Raw genomic sequence first — 20,748 nt, 5'->3', positions numbered from 1 at the left:
TCCCAGCCCTTGGGGTCAGGTCCCTTCCCAGCCCAATAGAGACCGAAGTCGGGGAGCCAGAGGCCTGTACACCAGCCTCCTCCTGTCCCTCCCCACCAGACCAGGTCACTGTTGATTCAGAGGACCCGTCCCTGAGTTATGACTTCCGGGAACCATCTACCTGGTCCAACTTTTCTACGCCTATATCTTTGGCAGAACCTTTCCCAGCCCTGCCAATCGAATCTCCCCGACAGCCTTGTCCCACGCGTGTCCTGTCTAGCACCCAGCCTCAGCTTAGAGCGAAGCAATAACATTACTTTAATTTAACATCAACAGTGACACCGAGTGACAGCACAGGGAAGAGGTAGTGGAGAGAAGACACTCAGGCTTCCTGTTCCCTAACCAGCCTTGACTTTAATGGCAGAGTCCCCAGCAACCCAGAAGCACCTCACCTGGCCTCTCAATGCAGTGGGAAGGGACAGGGACTTGGAAATCAGAGGCTCAAAACTTAGAGGACCGAGGGCAAGCTGGGGGAGATGCTGCCTGGCTGTGAGAAGGCCCTAGCGCAGGTCTTCGGCCGTGAACATGCCCCTGGCCCGGCGCAGGATCGAGTCCTTGGCGGCATCGTAGGGGTGCTCCTTGGACGGGATCTCCAGAACAGCCGGGATGGAGCGCTGGTGGGCATCGAGCGCGTGCCGCACCATCTCTGCGATATACTGGTTGATGAGAATAATGCCGATGTCATCCCGGTTTAGAAACTGCCTGTTGGGAGAAATGAGAAGGGAGTCCAGGGCAGCCCGCTCCAAGGAGGTGAGGCTGGGCTGCGGAGGCAAATGTGCTTGACCCGGCGCGTGCAGAGGGCAAGGGCAAAGGCTGCTAGACTGAGCTCTCTCCATTCTAACCAGAACCAACTTCACTCAGAGTCTAAGGGCCCTGGCTGTCAGGGTTGGCTTCCACCTCCCCTGCTTGGAAGGCTCCCAAGTGAGCTGGTGCTCAAGATCAGGGCACATGCTGATGTGATCTGCTCGCTGCGCTTACGTGAAAAAGAGAGAGAATAAGAATATATATGTCTGCCCCTTGTATGTGCATAAAGAAAAAGCAGAAAGATAAGTAAGGAATTAAGTGCTTTCAGGGGTGGAGGAGGGAGGTAATGAAGTGGAAAAAGACGGGTGGGAGTGAGACTTCTCAATATGTATAACTTTGAAATATTAATTTGCAAACCCCATGAATACCTTAACTTTTCAAAGGAAAACAATTTCTCTAAAGGGGCTGAAGAGACCACTAAAGGCCTCAAGGTCTATACTGAAGTTTGGCATGGGCCAAATACATGAGCCAATACAACACACAAAGAGGAAAACCATACTTCCCCCACAGAAAGGACCTAGCACTAGGATCTTCCTTTCTTGTAGTCACCCAGGCATTATTTAATATATTAAAAACTATTGGGGCGCCTGGGTAGCTCAGTTGGTTAAGCATCTGATTCTCGGTTTCAGTTCAAGTCATGATCTCACGGTTTGTGGGATGGAGCCCTGCGTTGTGCTCTGCGCTGACAGTGCAGGGCCTGCTTCGGATTCTCTCTCTCTCTCTCTCTCTCCTCCTCTCCCCTGCTCACACACTGGCACATGCTCCCTCTCTCTCGAAATAAACAAACATTAAAAAAACCCATACATCTATATATAAAATTATTTTTACTGAGCACCTGCTCTGTGCCAGGCGCTAGGGCCGGTTAGACTTGACGATCTCTGGGTCTCTTTGGATGGAAACATGGAATGGTCCTGGAGTAAAATCTGTCCTTCTCCCATGACAACTTGGGTCACTTTACCAGAATGCTTAGCGATCAGGCCAGTTCAGGCCTATCATCCCTAGGCAGCAGGAACTAGTCTCAGCCAGCAGCTCATGGCTGGACTGTTTAGGGGAAAACAGGTGAGAGTGGTTTGTTACTGAGACTTGGCACCAGGGGCCTTAGAGAAGGGGTGAGAAGACACAGGGGGCTGGCATCCTCATTTCAAGTCACCAGGGCAACTCCTGAGTTAAGGGACATGCCTGCATCCACACTATGAAGCTATCACTCTTGACCCAGGACAGGAAATGAGGACTTCAAACGCGAGGTCTTTTTGCTAAATGCACTTATTCTGGTGGCTTTTTTAAAAGAATCTTAATTATATTCTCTGTACTTGTCATATGCAAATAAAGTTTTTCTTCCTTTTTGGTTAAAAAAGGGGGGAGGGCAAGGTCTTAGCACAAAGTAGGATACAGTCCTAATATTCTGCCGGTTATGCTCAGGACAATGGGAAATTCCAAGACTGAAGAGTTGGACCTGGCTTAAGAGAGTTGGGCCTGGGTTCAAATCCCCACTCCCTCTCTCCCAAGTGGTGTAACTTTGGTATGTGCCTTAACCTCTGTGAGCTCTAGTTTTCCCACTTGTAAGTGGGGATAATAACCCCTACCTTAAAGGATGATTGTGAGCCTCTAAGGGACATGAATATACGAGAAAGCCCGACCCACCGCCTAGGTGTTCGCTCAGTGTGTGGTTCCCTTAGGGGTCAGCTCCCCAAAGAGCTGAGAGCTAGCAATGCTGGCAGCCAGCTCTATGGGTGAACGGGGGCGGGGCTGAGACAGGTCCCAGGGGCCGGATGGGCCGAGGGGCGGTGCCCGTCACGAGCTCCGTTCCCCTTCTTTCCTGACACACAGTCATATGACGGATGAGCTCGTGGATCTGACACAGTCCGGGTCCCCCGGTACCCCAAAAGAGAACTTGGGGCACAGAGGCCTCCTCCGGAAGGGCGGCGGGGCAGACTTCCTTGATCCTCGAGGTCAGGGTCTGGAAGCCCCTCTCAGACCCCGAAGGCTGGGTCTCCGCGCTACCACCGCCTATTCCCCACGCTCCGACCCAAAGCAGAGGGACCCATTCGGGCCTCGAGGGCTACCGTACCGGAAAGTGTCTTCGATCTCATTGATGGTTGTATCCTTCTCCACCACCAGGAAATTAGGGTGGCGGTTCTTGTTAAGCTCCCCTATGCCGCCCAGGAGGAAGCCAGTAACTGTGTCCTCGTCTCCGATCACCGCAATTAGCTTCCCCCTACCAGCCATTCTCGAAGACAGGTAGGGCTCAGCGGCGACAACCTCAAGTCCCCGAAGCCCCACCTCCGCAGCGCACGGCCTTTATGACCGCACCTCCACCCTTTAGACATGCGCGGTTCAGCACGTCTCCTCCCGAGACATGCGCATTATTAGTAACACGGCCTCAATCTGAATACGCCTGCGCTGTAAAGCGAGGCCCCGAACCTGGGGACTACGATTCCCAGAAGTGCGTGCGGCACCACGGACTCACGCTGGCGCGTTCCATCGCTTGTTCAATAAACCAGTTAAACCCAGCGCTGTCAGACCCTGAGACCTCGGAAGAAAAGATGTAGGTTCTGTTCTCAAGGGTAAGGTCCGAGCCTGTATCGTGTGTGTAAGTATTAACTATGGCACATGGTTAACAACTAGTACGTATTTGTTTCGTAAATAAAAGATTGAACAAGTTAATGGGGACACTGACTAGTGAACAGGCAATTACAAAGCGGTTTGTTAATTGCTAAAATGTGAGAAGGACATGAAGCATCCACTGTAGGGGTAACTGACCATAGAGCGATGGGGGAAGAGTGCTCAAAGAGGGTCGCCAGAAGGATTCAGGGGAGAGAAATAAGGACAAGAGAGTGTTCTAGGAAAGAGGAACAGCATATGCAAAGGTTTAGTGACTAGAGAGCGTAAGTGCCCTAAAAAAGAGTTAAAGAATCTGGAAGTTATCCTGAGGACAAACTATCCTGAAGCGACTGGAAAATGATGTCATGAGGTATGAGTTCTAGAGCTTGTGCTGTCCCGGGGCTGTGTGCATACCACTGTGGTAAGAGATATGTGGAGCGGTGGAGAAGGAGATGGAGTCAAGAGATACTTATTTAGAGACAGAATGGACAAAACTGGTTTTCAGACTGGATGTGTTTGGGGAGTGAGAGAGAGAGATCCAGGTGACTCTCAGGTTTCTGGCCATTGCAACTGGGCGGGTAGCAGTAACTTTCCAGAGAGAGTGAGCTCTGGATGGAATACAGACTGAAAAGGAAAGGTCCAGCTTTCCTCCTCCATTTTTTTTTTTTTAATGTTTTATTTACTTCTAGGAGAGAGAGAGAGACAGCATGAGCAGGGGAGGGTCAGAGAGAGAGGGAGTAACAGACTGAAACAGGCTCCAGGCTCTGAGCTGGCAGTCAGCACAGAGCCCGACGCGGCGCCCGAACCCACGAACCGCGAGATCAAGACCTGAGCGAAAGTCGGACGCCTAACCGACTAAGCCACCCGGGCGCCCCATTTCCTCCTCCATTTTAACAAACAGGCATCCTGGTGTTCAGCCTGTGGCTTGTGAATTTAGAGGGCTTGGAAGCTCCAGATGGTCTCGTCTAGTGGTTATTTGTATGATTGGCTTGGGATTTGGGCACACCTGGTTTGAATCTTAGCCCTGCTACTTAGAGGCATGATTTTTGGATTTATCACCAAAATTCTCAAGACCTTGAGTTCTTCAAATAAAGTATGCCCATCTGATAGGGCTGTTAAGCTTAAGTGAGATAGAGCCCATAAATGCTTGGCGCCCAGGGCCGTACTGGGGAAGAGCAGCTGGACGCCTATAGACACACAGGTGGAAGGCAGCTGATGCTGAGAAGGAGGCCAGCAGGCCATCCAGGGAAGTGCTCACATCTGGGGTGAGTGGGGAGGGAGGGCAGAGAATGAGGAAGGATGTGCGTAGAAGCACCCGGGTTAGTGCCTGGCACAGAACGGTCACAAATGGTTGGGTACTTAAGAGAATGGACCCTGCCTTCAGTGGTTTTAACCGGTAAAGTTAAGGAGCTAGATACATTCATCAAACACTCATTCATTCAAACAGCGTTTATCAAATGCGGCCATGAGGAGGCTGAGGACGCAAGATTGATAAAATATGATTTCTGTTCTCAAGGGGCTCCCTGTAGGATGGAGGGGAGGGTGAAAAATATGGAGAGGAGGTCAAACACACAATAAAGAAGGTCTTGGTGGGCGCCTGGGTGGCTCAGTCAGTTCAGTGTCTGATTGTTGATTTCAGCTCGGGCATAGTCTAGCGGTTCGTGGGTTCGAACCCTGCATCATGCTCTGCACTGGCTGTGTAGAGTCTGCTTAGGAGCTTAGGATTCTTCCCACACACACACCCCACCTCCTCCCCTCCTGCATGTGTGCACTCTCTCTCTGTCTTTCTCAAAATAAATAAATAAACTTTAAAAAAATAAAGAGGCTCTGGAGGAATCTTAAGAGGGCAGGATTCAGAGCAAGGAGGGGGAAAGGAAAGAAGAAACTTGATAAGGATCGAGGAGGGAGATAGGCTACTGAGTAAGGAGGTGAGGAAGGTGGTTCAGAGCTGGGCCATATGTGTTGGGTCTTCTCTGGCTGGCCCACCACTATGTGCTGAAATGTCCGGGACAGGTCTAGAGGTGGGAGATCAATTGAGTGAAATGCTTCTTTGCCCTGCGCTGGCTACTGAGTTACTCATTTGTCACACCTGCCTGTATTAGGCCTTCCAGGGTCAGGGAACTCAGGCTCGTGGGGAGGAGAGTCTGTAGATGCAAGGTCACAGATCTGTGTAATAACACAGGCATAGATGTACCCTCAGACATCCCAGTTCGGGAGCTGGTGGGGCAGATCCAGGAGGGGTGGGGAGGGGACCAGGAAGATGAGGAGAGTGGAGAGGCAAGGGTGTTTCTGGACAGTGGCCCAAACTCCCACATGGGTCCCCCGGAAGCTAGAAGCTGTGAGGGTTTGGAGTGGAGGGCGTGGTGGGGAGAGAGCACGCGGAGGACTCAGGATTCCTTGCATGAACAGGTAGGGGAAGCTGGTGTTTGAACCTGGAGGCCTAAGAAGCCTTGTTAGAAGAGTAGATGTTGGCCTGGGACAGGCGAGAGCTGTGGAGGGGCTTCAAGCCAGAGAGACGCAAGTTCCTGTAATGTGAGCCTCTCAGGCTTCAGTGTAAAGGGTGGGCCCGGGATGGCTAAGGCGAGGGGCTGGCAGCCCAGTGAGACTAGTTAAGTGGCTAGTGGGCCAGGGAGGCTAAGTGACCAGGCTGTAGGGCCAGGAAGACTAGTACACAGGTTGGTGACCAGGGAGGCTAAGTGAAGTGACTGGTCAGCCAGGGAGGCTAGTAAAAGGCTGATGGGCCAGGGAAACTAGTTAAGCACTGGTGGAACAGGGAGACTAGTTAAGAGGCTGACAGGCCAAGGAGGGCAAATGAACAGATTGGTTGGCTGTGGAGACTAGTTAAGAATCTGGTGGGCCTAGGGGCCCAGTTCAGAGGCCAAGGAATCAGGGAAGCTTAGAGGCTGGCAGGCCGGAGAGTCTAAGGGAAGAGGCTGTGGAGCCCAGAAGGCTAGCTCAGAGGTTGGTAGCCAAGGAGGCCAAGGGAAGAGCTTGGTGGGTAAGGGAAGAGGCTGGTGGGCTAGAGAGACTAGTTTAGATGTTGATGGGCCAAAAAGTCGAGCTTAAAAGCTGATAGGATAGGGACTAGGGAAGAGGCCAGTGGGCCATGGAGACTGGTTAATAGGCCAATGGGTCAGGGAGACTAGTTAAGAGACATGCAGATGAAGCAGATTAGTGAATAGGCTTATGGACAAGGGAGGCTAAGAGAAGTAGTCTGGGGAGGCCAGGGGAAGAGGCTCATGGGCTAGGGAGGCTAGTTACAAGTAAGGGACTTGTTAAGGGACTGGCAGTTAGGGAGACTGAGAGGCTGGTGGGCCAGGGAGGCTAAGGGAGGAGGCTCGTGAACTAGGGAGGCTAAGGGAAGGGGCTATGGGCCTGGGAGACTTGATAAGAAGCTGGTGGCTGGGGAGGCCATGAGAGGAGGCTGGCGGGTCAGAGAGGCTAAGGGAAGAGTCAGTGGCCTCAGGACTTGTCAGTGGCTGGAGGGCCGGGAGACTAGTTCAGAGGTTTGCAGGTAAGGGAGAACACACAAGCAGGTGGGCCAGGGAGACTAGCTAAGAGGCCAGGGGCCAGGGAAGCTAATTGAAGAGGCTGTGGGCCTCGGAGACGAGTTCAGAGGTTTGTGGGCCAGGAAGGCTAAGGAAAGAGATTGGGCTAGGGTGACGAGTTAGGAGGCTGGTTTCGGTTGGGGCTCTGAGCAAGGTCAGAACTGCTGGTGCGGCCAGAGCAGGTCCAGACCTGACCCTGGACTTAGCCAGATTGAAGTTTCCTGGGTTTGCATGGGGTTCTGCCTGTCTGCTGGGTGAGGAACATTCCTGTTTGAGTCTGTGCCGTTTTAAGGACCTAATTTGTTGAAAAGTCTTTGAGGTCAGGCTCAAGGGGAGCTGGCCTCCCAGCAGTCATAGGGCAGTGTTCCAGAACACAGTGTCCATTCACCTCCCCCTCCCACCCCCGGCTCCCTAGGAGTCTGAGGACCAATCCTTGGTTCTTTCAGGTATTTCACCGAGATCCCTGACCTCACCAAATACATGATGGCCTCCCACAGAGAGCACGAGAACAGCCAAGCCTCTGCGACAGGCCACACTTTATTTGGAGTTTTCCACTTACACGACTCTCAGCAGAGCCGCATGACATGTGCAAAAGTCCCCCCAGAAAGCTGGGCCTCGCAGTGTGTAAAAAAGGCCCCCCCATGGGGCAGAGCTGTGCAACCGTAAAAAAAAAAAAAAAGAGGAAGAGAGAGAGAGAAAGAAAGCAGTCCTCCAGGAAGCCTGGCTGAGGCCGATGTGAACCGCTCTGGGCCAGGCCACGCGCCAGCGCTGCTGCTGGTCCTGGGTCTGTTTTCTCCTCCGATTGTGCTTTCTTTGCAAGTCCTTAACACTCTGGGGTCATGGCCACCAGAGGGGCCACACACAGTCCTTAGCAGTAAGGTGGTCTGGCCGGCAGTGCGGTTTGAGGGTGACCTCTCTCACACGTGCAGACACCCCCAAACACATGCTTCCCCACCGGCCTCGACCCTCCCCCAGCCCACCCTCGTGTCACATTCACGGGAGGAACACTGCCCTGAGACAGAAAAAGCCCTCCAACCCCTGGGGTCATGGCGGCGGGGGGGAGGCTAGGCCTTCATTTCACACCCCAGGGCAGGTGTTTGTGGGATCTGATTGTGTGCGTGTGCATCTAGGTGTGGTACGTGTGTGTGTGAGAGTGCATTGGCCGGAGGTGGGGGCTGAGGCTGGGGGAGGCACTTCAGGGATTCAGGGCACGTTGACTTTGAAGGGGCTTCCGGGAACACTTTCATCACCCCACTTGACAATGAGGATGTAGTCCCCTTTCTCCTTGACGGTGTAGGTGACGTTGTACACCCGGTTCCCCATGTGCTTCACGTACACCTCCTCACAGGGGGTCTTGGGCCCATGCACGCCCACCATCATCATGTTGGTGCCTGGAGGGGGAGACAGAAGGGGCAGGCTCACACCAGGGACCCACAGCCCTGTGGTGCCCCCCACCTCCCCACCCCCAGGAAACCACCCTCTCCTCCCTCAGCATGCCTGCTTTGCTGCAGTCCACGGTGAAGGAGTTCTTCTGGCCCACAAAGGCCTGGGACAGCCCAGGGCCCCGTGTCACCACCTTGCTGGCATCCGAGGAGAACTTGGGGATGGAGCTATAGCTGGAGCCACGGCTGGAGGAGGATTTGGTCACGGTTTCTACCAGAACCGTGGATGTTTCATGAAGGCTGTGGCCTCCAGACAGCCGGGGACCTGAGGGACAGCGTGGGATAAACACGAGCAGGGTCAGAGGTCTGCTGCCCAGGGACCAGCACCAGCAGCCCATGGGCCGCATCCCTTCCCCTTGGCAGCAGCCAGCATTCCTAGAGTGCCTGGCTGTGCACACCAGCTCCCGCTCACCCCAAGCCCCTGGGCCTCTGCTGGCTCCAGCATGAGGTGGGAACTCAAGTCCCAGGGTAAGAGTCTTGCTTTAAAAAGGAACATATATCCACTAATCCTTCACACTGCTTCCAAAAGGAAAGCTTGCTAAATGTTTCCTGAGCTCTGTGTTCTAGAAAGCCAGAAACATATGAAACCGGCAGGGGTAGGGGTGGGTGTGGGCAGAAAGTTAAGCTAAAGCTTGGGAGCCATTGCTGGGGGAAAGTAATCAAGTGACAGACAACAGTGAAGAGAAGGATGTGATTTTCAAAAATGATTCTCTGTGGCTCCACAGGATGGCATGCTGTGGAAGGCCAGGCCCACTGTATTCCTGGTAAGTTGTCTGTGGATTTTAGGTCGGACTATGACTGAGTGTGAATGGCCTCTGGAGTCATCCAGGCTGGGCTGCAGGCTGGGCTGGAGGGATGGCCCCTGCCCAGTGCACTCACCTGTGACTTTGGCCTTGAAGGGGCTGCCCACGATGTGCTGGGGGCCACCATACTTGATGGCGATGAGGTAGTTGCCAGGAGCCATGGGAGTATAAGTGACCACATGGCCCTCAGGACACTCCCGACAGTCTAGCTGCACCTTGGAGGGGCCGTCAATGGTGACAGACAAGGCCCCTGAGCCCGCGTTCAGGGTGTTGACAATGAACTCTGATGGCACGCCTAGGGGCCAGAGGTAGCAAGGCTGTAGGTTAGGCCCCACACTCCCAGAGCAGACCTCTGCAAGGACTCGGCCCTCTGGGACAGGACAGTATAGGACCAGAGGCTGAGTGCCCGGGTCTGACCCTCGTCCCTCGCCCCAGGCACTCACCGGTGGTGCCTCCCTCAAGTCCAGGACCATAAGCTGACACCAAGCCTGGGTCCCCAGCCTGGCTCTGTTCCCCAACGCGGATCTTGAAGGGACTGCCAGGGATGTGGGCACCGTTGAACTTGACATCAATAGAGTGGACACCGTTCTCATGGGGGATGAAGCGGATGGTATGCTTGTCTGTGGGGCAGAGGGTTGGTGAGTGAGCCTTTGTCCTTCCCCTCCCCATCCCAGAAGGGCCTGGTATGGGTGGGCAAGGCCAGGGCCAGCTCACCGCTGTCCAGCTCAGAGACGTAGCACTCCTCCACTGCACCCGAGGGCGTGTGCACCCTCGCATCGATCACGCCCCGAGCACCATTCAGCTGCACCGCAAAGGACGCCGGCTGGTTCACCTTGAGCCCCGTCTCCTGCAGAGGCCACAGAGGGTGCTCAGACTCCTGGGAGGGTCTGGAACACTGCTCTCTGCCGCCTGACTGACCCCAGCCCCAGGCTGGCCTAGCTCAGGGAAGCTCTCTATAAGGCCATGGGAGGAGGAGGTGGGGGCTGGGCCTCTGGCCTTGGCATCTGCTAGGAGGCGGGCTCACTTGGTTGTGCTGGGCACAGTGGGGGATGAGGGGGGATGAGGGGGATGAGATGATATGCCCTGTCCTGGCTAAGGAGGTAAGACTCAAACACCATAAAGCAAGTCAGTGTCCAGAGGCCCAGAGGAGGAAGGATGTGGCCTAGACTGGCCTAGGGAGGCTCCCTGGAGGAGGTGAGTCACTGAAGAGGACTTGAAGAAGCACAAGATGGACAATTGGAGGTGGGAGTGTGGGAAGATGATCCTGGGGTGAGGCATGGCGCCCCCTTGCTGTACAGATACTGGGAAAGAGGGAGAGACATCTGCCTGACTGTCCCTTCCAAGGTCACTGCTAAGCCCCTAGACACGTGGACCTGCCTTCACCTCCTACCTCTCTCTCAGGATGGCAGAGGGGCTCCATTCCGTGGCACATACCTGGAGGCTGGTGACGGTGAGGCGGCGAGCGTCATCTGAGAGGGAGGCCACAGGCACCACAAAGGGACTGTCTGGTATGTGTTCATCATTGAACTTGATGGAGACCTCATAGTCACCTGGGGAGAGAAGGGTGGTCAGCACAGGCCCCTGGATCACGCCACCCACCGCCTCTCAGGACAGGCTCCTTGGGTCAGGACTCAGGGTCTAGAGTGCTCCGTGCACACTCCCAGGGGTGTGGGGTGGAGGGAGATGGGGTAAAGAAAGAGCAGGGGCAGTTCTGCAGCCATCTCTCTGCTCTGGTCAGTGAGCAGAAACCCAGTCTGGAAGGTCAGGCAAGCCCAGCCCCCACCTCCATCCTGGACACCCACCTGGTTCCTGGACAACATAGGAGACCCCACAGGAGCCATCTTTTCGGTCCTCAAATGCAATCTCCGCCTTGCTGGGACCCTCCACAGCAATAGACAGGCCTCCAGCACCCGCTTCTCGGGTCCAAATGCTGAATTCAGCTGGGGACAGGGAAGCAGGGCAGAGGCAGTCCTTTAGCACGATTGCCCATCCTGCCACTGCCCTACCCCCACCCCCTCTCCTGGACACTGTCCCTCACCTGGCACGCCAGCCACCCCTCGCTCCAGTCCTGTGCCTCCGGCCCGCACTTTGTGGGCACCACCTTCACCCAGTGGCCCCACAGTGAACTGAAAGGGACTGCCAGGCACGTGCTGGCCACGGTACTTGACAGTGACTGTATGGGGCCCCATCTCCTGGGGCACAAAACGCACACTGTAGGCACTGTCTTCTCCCTCCACAATCTCTGCAGCTTCCATCTTGCCCGATGGGCTGGTCACCTGTGCAGTCATGTCCTGGGAACTGGCCTCACCTGCAGGAGGTGGGGATGGTCAGGGTGACACTGGGGCTGCTCCCAGCCTGGACCTTGCCTCCCTCCCTCCCTCAGACCCCCTTCTCTACCCAGAACACCCTGGCCAGTTGCCCATGCCCTCCCCAGCCTGTCCCAGGGGACAGAGGCCCAGCCTCCCTGTGAGGACCCTGGCCCAGCATGACCCTGCTTACCCTCCTGCTGCCGGGTGATGCCGCCAAAGGAGCCCATGCGCTCCCGGCCCAGGAAGTCCCCGAAGACCGCGGGGAAGGGGTCCCCGCCAACCTGGGTGGACTCCTCCACCCGCACCTCACGCTTGGTCTCTCCACCCCGCGTCTTGCTGATCTCGGTGCGCTCTGTGCGGGTGTATGTGTGGCTGCTGCGTGTGAAGGTGCGCGTCAGGCGCTCCTGGGCAGACACCATTTGGAACCAGTTCCCTGTGGGACACAGCAGTGGAGGTGAGGGCGCCGGCAGGACAGAGCCCCGTGGAGGTAGGCTCTGGGCCCCCCCCACCCTCTCCCCCACCCCCAGTGCCCTTCCAGGCTCCTCCCGGCTCACACCTGGGATCTTGAGGTTGAGGTCACAGGTGCTGCCGATGGTGGCAATGGAAGGTGCCTGTCTGCGCCGTGTGATGCTTTCCTTCATGCGACCCTCGCCGGTAACCTTCACAGTGAATGGGCTTCCTGGAGGGGGAGAGGCGAGGGGAGCAGATGGCTCAGACCACTGGCCTCCCAGCCTCTCTCTGCCCAGCTGTGGCCCAAAGCTTACCAGGCACGTGCTTGTCAGCAAATTTGATGTTGATGATATAGGTGCCAGGCTCAGTGGGGCAGTAGGTGACTTTGCATGTGCCATCTTCCATGTCCTCACAGTTGATGTCCACCTTGCTAGGGCCTTCAATACTCAGCCCCAGGCCCCCATAACCTGGCCGGAAACAAAGGACTCATGTCCCTCAGGCCCTGCCACCCTGCCCTCCCCTCCCGCCCCTACAGGCTCTGTCTGGACCAGGCACCCAGCACACATAACCGCTCATGGAAGCTGGCTCTGCCGGAGGAGGGGTAAGCATGCCCTGAACCAGCCAGCCAGGGATGGGCAGTATGGAAAATTCCCTCAGGCAGGACTCTTAGGTTCCAGTGAATGAGGGAGACTCAGAAACTTAGGAGAGCTGAACTTTCTCTTAACATTTGAGAGGCATGACCTGGAACATAGACTTTCCCCCAAATGGACCCCAGAATGTGAATCCCAACAGAGACTGGGCCAGGAAGTTCAGGAAGGAGGCAATGGCTAAGGGGGTGCTGGGCAGGAAAGTTCAAGTCCTTATCAGAAGCACCAGCCAAAACAAGAGGTTTCTGGGGCAAGAAGCACCTGCGTTGCGAGTGTCCACGATGAACTCTGCCACCTGGAAGGTATGTCCCTCGGACAGGCCCTTGCCCCAGACCCGCACCTTGCTGGCATCTCCGATCTCAGATGGCCCCACCAGGATCTTGAAGGGGCTGTTGGTGACATGCTTGCCACTCTTGCGCACGCTTACCACATGCTCCCCAACCTCCTTCGGGGTGAAGGAGATGCCTGTGGAAAGGGGTGGGGGCTCAGGCAGGGTGCCCTAGGCCTGGCGGAGCACCCCTTCCCAGCCCCTTTCAGGTCTTTCCTCCCCTGAGGTCCCTCCCCAGGGCCCCAGGCTCACCGATGTGCCTGTTGGGCAGGCGCTTCAATAGGCAGGGCTCCTCATTGCCTGAGGGGGCGCGGATGCTGGCGGTCAGCAGGCTCAGGTCACTCTCTGTGATCTTCAATGACACATCCGTGGAGGTGCCCACGTTTAGCTGTGAGGTCCTCATCGAGTCGTCACCTGGTGGGGGGGTTTGACATGTCAGGTGGTTAAGATTCCAGGTAGCATGTTCTCATGGGGCGCAGGAGACCTCCTAGCAGGACCTCCCCCCTCAAAGGGCAGAGAAGCCCCCAAGAGAGCACGGTCTTCATTCACGTGTTAGCTGCCAAAGATTATAGATGCGCCCACTCCCCCAGCTGCCTTGAGGGTGCCTCCAGCCCGAATAGAAAAAATCCCTAAGCTGTGTGTTTTAATCACAAGTCACATGGTTTCATGGAACCAAAACACTAGACCAGTCGGCACAGACCCCTTGCTTGCTTTGTGGCTCTGATCAAGTTGCTTAGCCTCTCTGGGCCAACCAGTGTATCAAAGAGGTTTATCAGTACACTAACTTCACAAGAGTTACTCCAAAGCCTAAGTGAAATGATGTATTTCAAAGCCTGAGTGGTGCTTGGGTATTTCTCACCTGCTCTAGGGAATGGAATGTTCTTGATACTTGCCCAAAAATGCCCTCTTCCACCCAGAGGGTCCCCTACCCTAACACCCTGGGTTACTTGAACACGCTGGTCTTGCACATCCATCGTGTGCTGGGGCCCGTGTGCCTCCTTCCACCCCACCTGTGATCTTGGCCGTGAAGGGGCTCCCTGGGATGTGCTTGTCATCAAAGCGCACGATGATGCTGTAGTCCCCAGGGGCCGTGGGGAGGTAGGACACGGTGCAGGTGCCATCCTTGTTGTCCTTGCAGGTGATCTCTGCCTTGGATGGGCCCTCCACAGCCAGGGACAGGCCCCCTGTAGGGGGGGGTGGGGCTGAGATCAGAGGTCCCGCCCTCATCCCTGTGCCTGGCCCCCTCCCCCAGCCCTCTGCCTAGCGCTCCCCTCACCTTCGCCTGCATCCTTGGTGACAATGGTGAAGGTGGCCGGCTTATTGACCATGCCGTGGCTCAGGCCTGGCCCGTAGGCACTCACGTGGCGGCTATTGATGGCATCCACGTAGAACTGTAGGGGGCTTCCTGAGGGAGACCGAGAAAGGGGACTGGGTCAGTAGTGAGGATGGGAGCTGCCTGAGCCCCACCATGGCCCCCAAGTGCCTTCCTGCAGCTTTCGTGTCTGCCTCCCACCAAGATACAGCCTCCCCAGGGCCCGGCGTGGTGTCTGCACACAGCAGGCGCTCAGTGAGCATTTGTTGAAAGAAGGCAGGCAAGAATGAAGTCAGTGTGGGTTCCTCCCAGCCTGGCCCCACTTACCAGGGATGTGGTTGCCGTCATACTTGACCCCCATCTGGTGCAGGCCTTTCTCGGTGGGCGCATACCTCACCGTGATGGTTCCATCCTTATTGTCAGTGATGTTGGGCCGGGCCGTTTTCCCAGAGGGCATCCGTACCTCCCCTGCCAGGGAGCACAGTCATGTAGGCGACCCTGTTCATCCTACCCCAGCCCACCCTGTCCCTGCTGTCCCAGGCACCAGGAGACAGCCTGGAGCAGTGAGAGGAAGCCTGAACAGGGCCACAGAAGGCTTGAGTCTGAATTGCAGCTCTGCCCTAACCTTGGGTAGTTCACCTTCCCGCTCTGGGCCTGGAAGAAGTGCCCCCTCCGAGCCCTCCTGCCTCGGGGCCCCAGGACAGTACCTGTGAGTTCCCCTTTCTGCACAGTGAAGGGGATGACCAGGTTGAAGGGCCTCAGCATGGACTCCATTGGCTCTACAGGCACCACTGGCTCCTCTGTGGCCTGGGGCAAGGGGAGAGGAACAGTCATGGGCTGGGGAAGGCCTAGGGAGCTTGGCCTGAGTCCCAACTGAAGTCAGAGAAAGTGCGGAAAGAACAAGATGGTTAACGGTGAAACCAGAACGGCAGGAGAGGTGTGTCAGCTGCAGAAGAGGTGCCGTGCTCAGCTCGGGGATCCGTCTGCCCAGCCTGGCTCCCGCCTGCTCCCCAAGATGGCTCCCAGACCGTGCCCCAGCCCTTGGCCACCAGGATCAGAAGGAAGAAATGAAGGAGCAGGAGGAGGAGGAGGGTGAGGTATCCCCCAGGTGGGTGGCGGCAGTACCCAGTGTGTGGGGTAGGGGCCGGGCCGGTGTGGCTGCAGCACGTCGGGAGGCTCCTCCACGTGGGGCATGGGGTCGCACGCCTGGGAGACAAGGCATGGGAGAGCACGGCTCGTTACCCGGTAGGCCAGTTCACGCCAGCTTGGGGGAGTGAGAGCTGACTCCGAGGCTGAAATCTTGGGCTGTCCTTGAGGCCGGATGGATAATCTCGGTGCTTTACCCTCTAGAGGGCTTCATCGTCCTGCACGGCCACCGTGGGGGGAATGTATAGGGACAGGGGGCCTGAGGATCAGAGAACTTGGCAAATTCCTCCAGGGAGAGCCGACTGAGCACCGGAGGGGCCAGAAAACAGGGGCTGTGCTCAACTCCCAAGTTGGGAGGCTGTGGGAAGCCAAAGGCTTGACTCGAACACTCTGGCCCCAGAGTCCATCAGATGTGAGGACAGGTTCTGGGATTCCTTTCTGCTGCTAAGAGGGCCCATCTCCCCAGCCGCTGTCCAGGGCCTTGGAGCTTACCAGCACGTGGAAGGGGCTGTTGGGGATGTGCTCGCCTCCAAAGCGGATGGTGATGACATACTTGCCCGGCTCGGGCGCTGTATAGTAGATGTCAAAGGTACCATCGTGGTTCTCAACCACGTCCACGTCGAGCTCTGCCCCATCCGGCGTGGACACTGTGCATGTCACCTTCCCCTTGCCTGCCGCCTTGGCATCCACCGTGATCACGGTCTCCTCCCCGATCTGGATGCGGGGTCCCAAGCAGGCACCTGCCACCCGGCAGAGCCAGGTTGAGAATCTGTGGGGGCTGCGCCCAGTCCCCCTCCATTCCCAGCTGCCCCTGCCACCGCAGCCCACAGCGAGAAGAGAAGTAAAGGGGCACTCACCCAGGCCATGGCCTCCAATGGACACTGGAAACAGAGAAGAGTGTGAGGCCACGTAGCCGTTGGGAGGGGGCGGGGGGTGGGGGTGGGGGCACGGGAGGTTGGAGAGGTGGGCCCTCTGACCAGCAGTCCCCTGGGACCCGGGCTAGGGACCTGGAAGAGCAGTGAGGGGTGCTTGATGGTACACAGGGGCGGAGGACGTGGGGTGGCGGCCTACCTGTGACGAGACACTTGCTGGCATCCCCAGTGGGCAGGGCATGGATGCGGAAGGGTGAGTAGGGGATCTCGTCACCACCATACTTGATGGTGATGGTGTACCGGCCACTCATGTCCGGCAGGTAGGAGACAGTATATGTGCCATCCCCGTTGTCTCGGATGTTGGCTTTCTTGGGCTTTCCCTCAGGGTCCTGGGTGGTAAGCAGAGGTCAGGGCCTGCCTGTGCCCAAACCCTGAGTGGGGAAGCAGGCTACACACAGACGCACTCACCAGGATCTGGACGGTGAGCAAACCCTCCCCAGCATCCCGGGCATCGATGGTGAACTCCACGGGCAGGCTGGCGGGGATGCCAGAGGCGTTGAGGCCGGGGCCGCTGGCCCGCACCTTGCTGGCATCATGGGCAGGAAGCACCTTGATCTTGAAGGGGCTTGAGGGGCAGAAAGGATGGACAGTTGGCCGGGAGTCTGAGGGGAAGACTCACCTCAGACATGAACAGGAGGGATGACTGTGGCAGGGGGAGGAAGGAACAGACCGCATCCTGAGTTTTCTGGGGGGACTAATCGAGGGTACCCATGACAGACCCTAAGAATTTCTGCATTCTGGGGAAGATGCTGTGGTTGGTTTAAAGAAGAGGGTACAGGAGGCTGCCTTCTCCCAGGGCACTCATTTTGTAGGTATGTGGTGGGAAAGCCTGGCCCAAGGAAGAGCAGGTGGGGTGGCTGAGACTGAGAACAGATGAGGCCAGGATGGTGGTGGTGAGGGAACCCCCAGGGCCCCAGCAGAGGCCTGCAGGTAGGGGCCCAGTAGGAGTGCCCCAGAGCTCAGCCACAGCATGGGAGCCCAAAAGCACTTCTCACCTGCGCGGCACTTCCTGGTCAGCATACTTAACGGCTACCGTGTAGGGCCCATCAGTGGCAGGGGTGTAGTGGACGGTGTGGGTGCCATCTCCATTGTCACGCACCTCTACAGGTTCGGCCACACCTGAGCAAGGGGGGCAGGGTCAGCAGAGCCTCCTCGCATCCTGCCCTGCCCCCTTCCACCCTGCCCCAGACATTCTGTACCTGTGGGGCCCAGCACGGCCACTTGCAGTGGGGCCCGGCCGGCTTGGCTGCAGTCCACTGTGAAGGTCTGGGGTACCCGGGCCCTGACACCGGCCCCCAGCCCCGGCCCTGAGCACTTCACCTTCCCAGGGTCCACCACATCCTTCACTGGCACCCGGAATGGGCTCCCTGCAAGGAGAAGGACGTCAACCCCTGCCCACCTGCCCGGGAAGAGGTCTTCCCTGCCCTCCCTGCCTTTGAAATACCCCCGAGAGGCCAAACCAACATGTGCAAATGCTTAAACTGGGTCAAATAAACCTGGCCGCAGACTAAGGTGAGGCAAACCTCATGTGCTGGGTCACAGGAAGAAGACCTTCCTGCGATAATAAAGTGCTAAAAATGGATTATCTTAAAATACACTTTGGACCATGAAATTAGAAAAGTGGGAAAAAAATGCCCAATTTCAGCATGCTCAAGCTCTTCACTAACGGAAGACATGACCTGCCCAAGCAGCTCAGCCCTGTTTATTGCAGACAGAGCAAGAAGGCATGAGAGAGAGAGAGAGAGGCTCTCTGCTGGTGAGAGCAGCCTGGACCGTATCTGAGTGACCCAACTCGTGAGGTCTGGCGCTCCAGGCAAAGGCCGGACGCCAGCACTGGGCCTGTGGGAATGAACTGAAGGGTTGTCCCATCAACAGCCACCACTGCTCTGCCTCGGCCACAGCCTCAGCAGCCATGCGTCATCCCTGCTGCCTTCCCTGCACCCCCCTCACCCACCCACCCTCTGCACACCTGGGATGGGCCGCCCTCCAAAAGTGATGTTGACGTCGTAGTCTCCAGGGGTGAAGGGGATGTACTCCACAATACAGCTACCATCTTTGTTGTCCTTGCAGGACATCTTGGCTTCCGAGGGGCCCTCGATGGCCAGGCCTAGGCCTCCGGTGCCAGCTCCCCTGCAAGGTAACACTCTTATCAGCTCTGCTAGGAACAGTGAGCAGGGAGAGGGAAGAGTCTCTGAAGGAGGTGTTTGGAAGACAGAGGACAGGCTGCCAGGTGCCCGGCTGAGGAGAGATAAACTAAAGGGGCTGGTCTGGAAACACCGGGGGAGGCCGGCTCCTAGGTCACCCTGGAGGGGGGAGGGGAGAGGGCGAATGGCCGGATCAGGGTGGCTACCGCATCCGTGCCCCAACTAGGGAAGGGAGAGGGTACCTGGTCTCCACAGTGAAGTGGTTGGCCTTGTTGACCAAGCCACTCTCCAGGCCCGGCCCGAAGGCCCTCACGCGGGTAGGGTCGCAGCCCTCGGTCACGCCCACTCGGAAGGGGCTCTTGGGCACAGCTACCTCATCATACAGGACCTCCACCAGATGCATGCCTGAAAGCCAGACACACGGCGGGAGTCAGGGTGGGCGCAGCCCCCAGGATCCCATCCACACTGAGAGTCATCAGCTCCCCACCCTCCCCGCTCAGCCCATGTCCTCACCCTCTTCGTAGGCTGTGTACTGCACTCGGTAGGTGCCATCCCCGTTGTCGGTCACATAGGTGTCCGTCTTAGCGCCCGAGGGGTTGAGCACACGAGCTGTCACGTGGTTCCCACCGGTGGCTGTTAGGGATCTTGCATCCACGGTAAACTCTGTGGTCACCTCACGCAGGACACCTGGGTCGCAGGAGAGGAGCACTCCGTGTGAGTCAAGGGCAGCCTCACATAGTCGCTCATGCCACCACCCTCCCCAGCCGCCAGGCTCTTGCTCTTGTCCACCTGCTACGTCCCATCCTGGGCCCAGCCACCGTCTGCACCCGTGCACTCCAGGCCCATCCCCCACAGCCCCTGCTTTACTCCCATCACCACCCTGCGATATTCTGTTCATGTTGGGCACCCTGCCAGGCTGTGGGCTCCTCGAGGGTGGGTCTGGGTCTTCTGTCTCCCTAGACCTTCCACCCTCATGCCTCACCAGGGACTGGCCTCCAACAGGTGGCCACTCACACTTACTGAGCTGGGCTGAACTAGCTCCTGACCTTCTACCCCAGAGCTTTCCCTCTGTACTCTCCACACTGGGGTCCATAGCTTTCTCAGACCAGGCACCTAATCTGAAAGCTGGGATCTCCCCAGAAAGAAGCACATAGTTGGCCACGTGAGCAGAGGCAAAGCTCCACGCCCAGCCTCTGGCCCTTGGTGCCTTCTCAGGGTGTCTGAGCCCTAAGGACTCCAAGCCTGCCCCCAAGCCCTCCTTTCACCTCTGCCTTGGCCCTGCCTGAGCCCTCAGCCCTGCTCGCTCCCTCCCGACGATGACCAGGGCTCCCTGAAGGGCTCCTCTCACTCACCGTGAGGCTCCACTCCAGGCCCCGAGACCTTGATTCCACTAGTGTCGACAGCGGGCTGCACATGGACGCGGGTGGGGAATTTGGGGACAGGGTGCCCGCCATACTTGATGGTAATTGTGTAGATGCCAGGAAAGGCAGGGCTGTAGGTGATGTGGTAGGTGCCGTCGGCGTTGTTGTGGATCAGCACCTCGGCCTTGACACCGGCGTCCGACAGGATCTCGATGGTCAGCTCAGCCTCGCCAGCCTCCGAGCAGTCCACAGTGAAAGTGGCTGCCTCGCCAGCCTTGCCACGCTCCAGGCCCGGCCCACTGGCCCGCACCTTGCTCGGGTCGAACACAGGCCGGATGGTGGCCTTGAAGGGTGAGCCAGGGATGTGGGCTTCGGCAAACAGGATGTTGATGGTGTACTCGCCAGGCTCCGTGGGCAGGTAGCTGACAGCACATGAGCCATCACCATTGTCCTGGCACTCAATCTTGGCCTCACAGGGGCCCTCCACAGTCAGCCCCAGGCCTCCTGTGCCAGCCCCCTTGGTGTCAATGGAGAACGGTGCTGGGGTGCCTACCAGGCCGCCTTTGAGACCAGGGCCATAAGCGCAAACCTAGGGAGAGGAGCAGGTATATGGGTTCCTTACTGGCCTCTACCATGCCTGGTCTTCATTTCTCCCCACCCAGCTAAGCACCTTTAACTGCAGCAGCTACAACAGACTGAGTCCTTACAACAATTCTAGATGAGGCAATGGAGGCAAAGAGATTAAATAATTTGTCCCAGTTAGTAAGCTGGAATTCAAGCCCAGGTGTGATCAAAGGCCGCACTCTTAATAACTAGGCTGTCTCAAAGACAGGTCCTGAGATGGAGGATCACCATGGCCTTGGATCCCTTGGCTGCAGTCAC

General features: G+C 57.2%; 2 protein-coding genes and 1 long non-coding RNA gene across 5 annotated transcripts in view; 1 reads left to right on the top strand and 2 right to left on the bottom strand.

The window, feature by feature from the left end:
- Positions 1-373: 373 nt before the first annotated feature.
- On the bottom strand, positions 374-3,166 carry ATP6V1F (ATPase H+ transporting V1 subunit F). Its single transcript, XM_039243714.1, has 2 exons — positions 2,912-3,166; positions 374-741 (listed from the first exon to the last, which is right to left on the bottom strand). Exons 1-2 carry the CDS (start codon positions 3,067-3,069, stop codon positions 540-542), a joined length of 360 nt encoding a protein of 119 aa, XP_039099645.1. The 5' UTR covers positions 3,070-3,166; the 3' UTR covers positions 374-539.
- A 165-nt stretch (positions 3,167-3,331) lies between these two features.
- LOC120238755 lies at positions 3,332-17,954 on the top strand. 2 transcript variants are annotated; one of them, XR_005530309.1, is made up of 5 exons: positions 3,332-3,433; positions 9,160-9,198; positions 10,639-10,745; positions 15,069-15,391; positions 17,690-17,954. It is a non-coding gene; the product is annotated as an uncharacterized LOC120238755 (long non-coding RNA). The 2 variants fall into 2 exon arrangements; XR_005530308.1 differs by lacking the exon at positions 9,160-9,198.
- Positions 7,461-20,748, bottom strand: part of FLNC (filamin C) — a 27,061-nt gene continuing 13,773 nt past the window's right edge. The window contains exons 21-48 of one of the 2 annotated variants that reach the window (XM_039242669.1): positions 19,858-20,455; positions 19,019-19,192; positions 18,748-18,910; positions 18,331-18,491; positions 17,561-17,728; positions 17,357-17,480; positions 16,770-16,926; positions 16,501-16,690; positions 16,287-16,310; positions 15,922-16,169; positions 15,409-15,489; positions 14,991-15,090; positions 14,611-14,751; positions 14,248-14,376; positions 13,982-14,155; positions 13,224-13,385; positions 12,905-13,108; positions 12,311-12,463; positions 12,103-12,225; positions 11,737-11,979; positions 11,276-11,545; positions 11,040-11,177; positions 10,672-10,787; positions 9,952-10,084; positions 9,681-9,857; positions 9,314-9,532; positions 8,490-8,699; positions 7,461-8,383 (exon numbers count right to left, since the gene is read on the bottom strand). In XM_039242669.1, coding sequence (XP_039098600.1) covers positions 8,196-8,383; positions 8,490-8,699; positions 9,314-9,532; positions 9,681-9,857; positions 9,952-10,084; positions 10,672-10,787; positions 11,040-11,177; positions 11,276-11,545; positions 11,737-11,979; positions 12,103-12,225; positions 12,311-12,463; positions 12,905-13,108; positions 13,224-13,385; positions 13,982-14,155; positions 14,248-14,376; positions 14,611-14,751; positions 14,991-15,090; positions 15,409-15,489; positions 15,922-16,169; positions 16,287-16,310; positions 16,501-16,690; positions 16,770-16,926; positions 17,357-17,480; positions 17,561-17,728; positions 18,331-18,491; positions 18,748-18,910; positions 19,019-19,192; positions 19,858-20,455 — 4,968 coding nt within the window. In that variant the 3' untranslated portion in view covers positions 7,461-8,195. The remainder of the gene's footprint in view (positions 8,384-8,489; positions 8,700-9,313; positions 9,533-9,680; positions 9,858-9,951; positions 10,085-10,671; positions 10,788-11,039; positions 11,178-11,275; positions 11,546-11,736; positions 11,980-12,102; positions 12,226-12,310; positions 12,464-12,904; positions 13,109-13,223; positions 13,386-13,981; positions 14,156-14,247; positions 14,377-14,610; positions 14,752-14,990; positions 15,091-15,408; positions 15,490-15,921; positions 16,170-16,286; positions 16,311-16,500; positions 16,691-16,769; positions 16,927-17,356; positions 17,481-17,560; positions 17,729-18,330; positions 18,492-18,747; positions 18,911-19,018; positions 19,193-19,857; positions 20,456-20,748) is intronic. The other variant, XM_039242678.1, reaches the window with a different exon arrangement.

Source organism: Hyaena hyaena, unplaced genomic scaffold, assembly GCF_003009895.1.
Source record: "Hyaena hyaena isolate Hyena2069 unplaced genomic scaffold, ASM300989v1 scaffold_8, whole genome shotgun sequence".
Classification (NCBI taxonomy): domain Eukaryota; kingdom Metazoa; phylum Chordata; class Mammalia; order Carnivora; family Hyaenidae; genus Hyaena; species Hyaena hyaena.
This window is presented reverse-complemented; position numbering and strand designations above follow the sequence as displayed.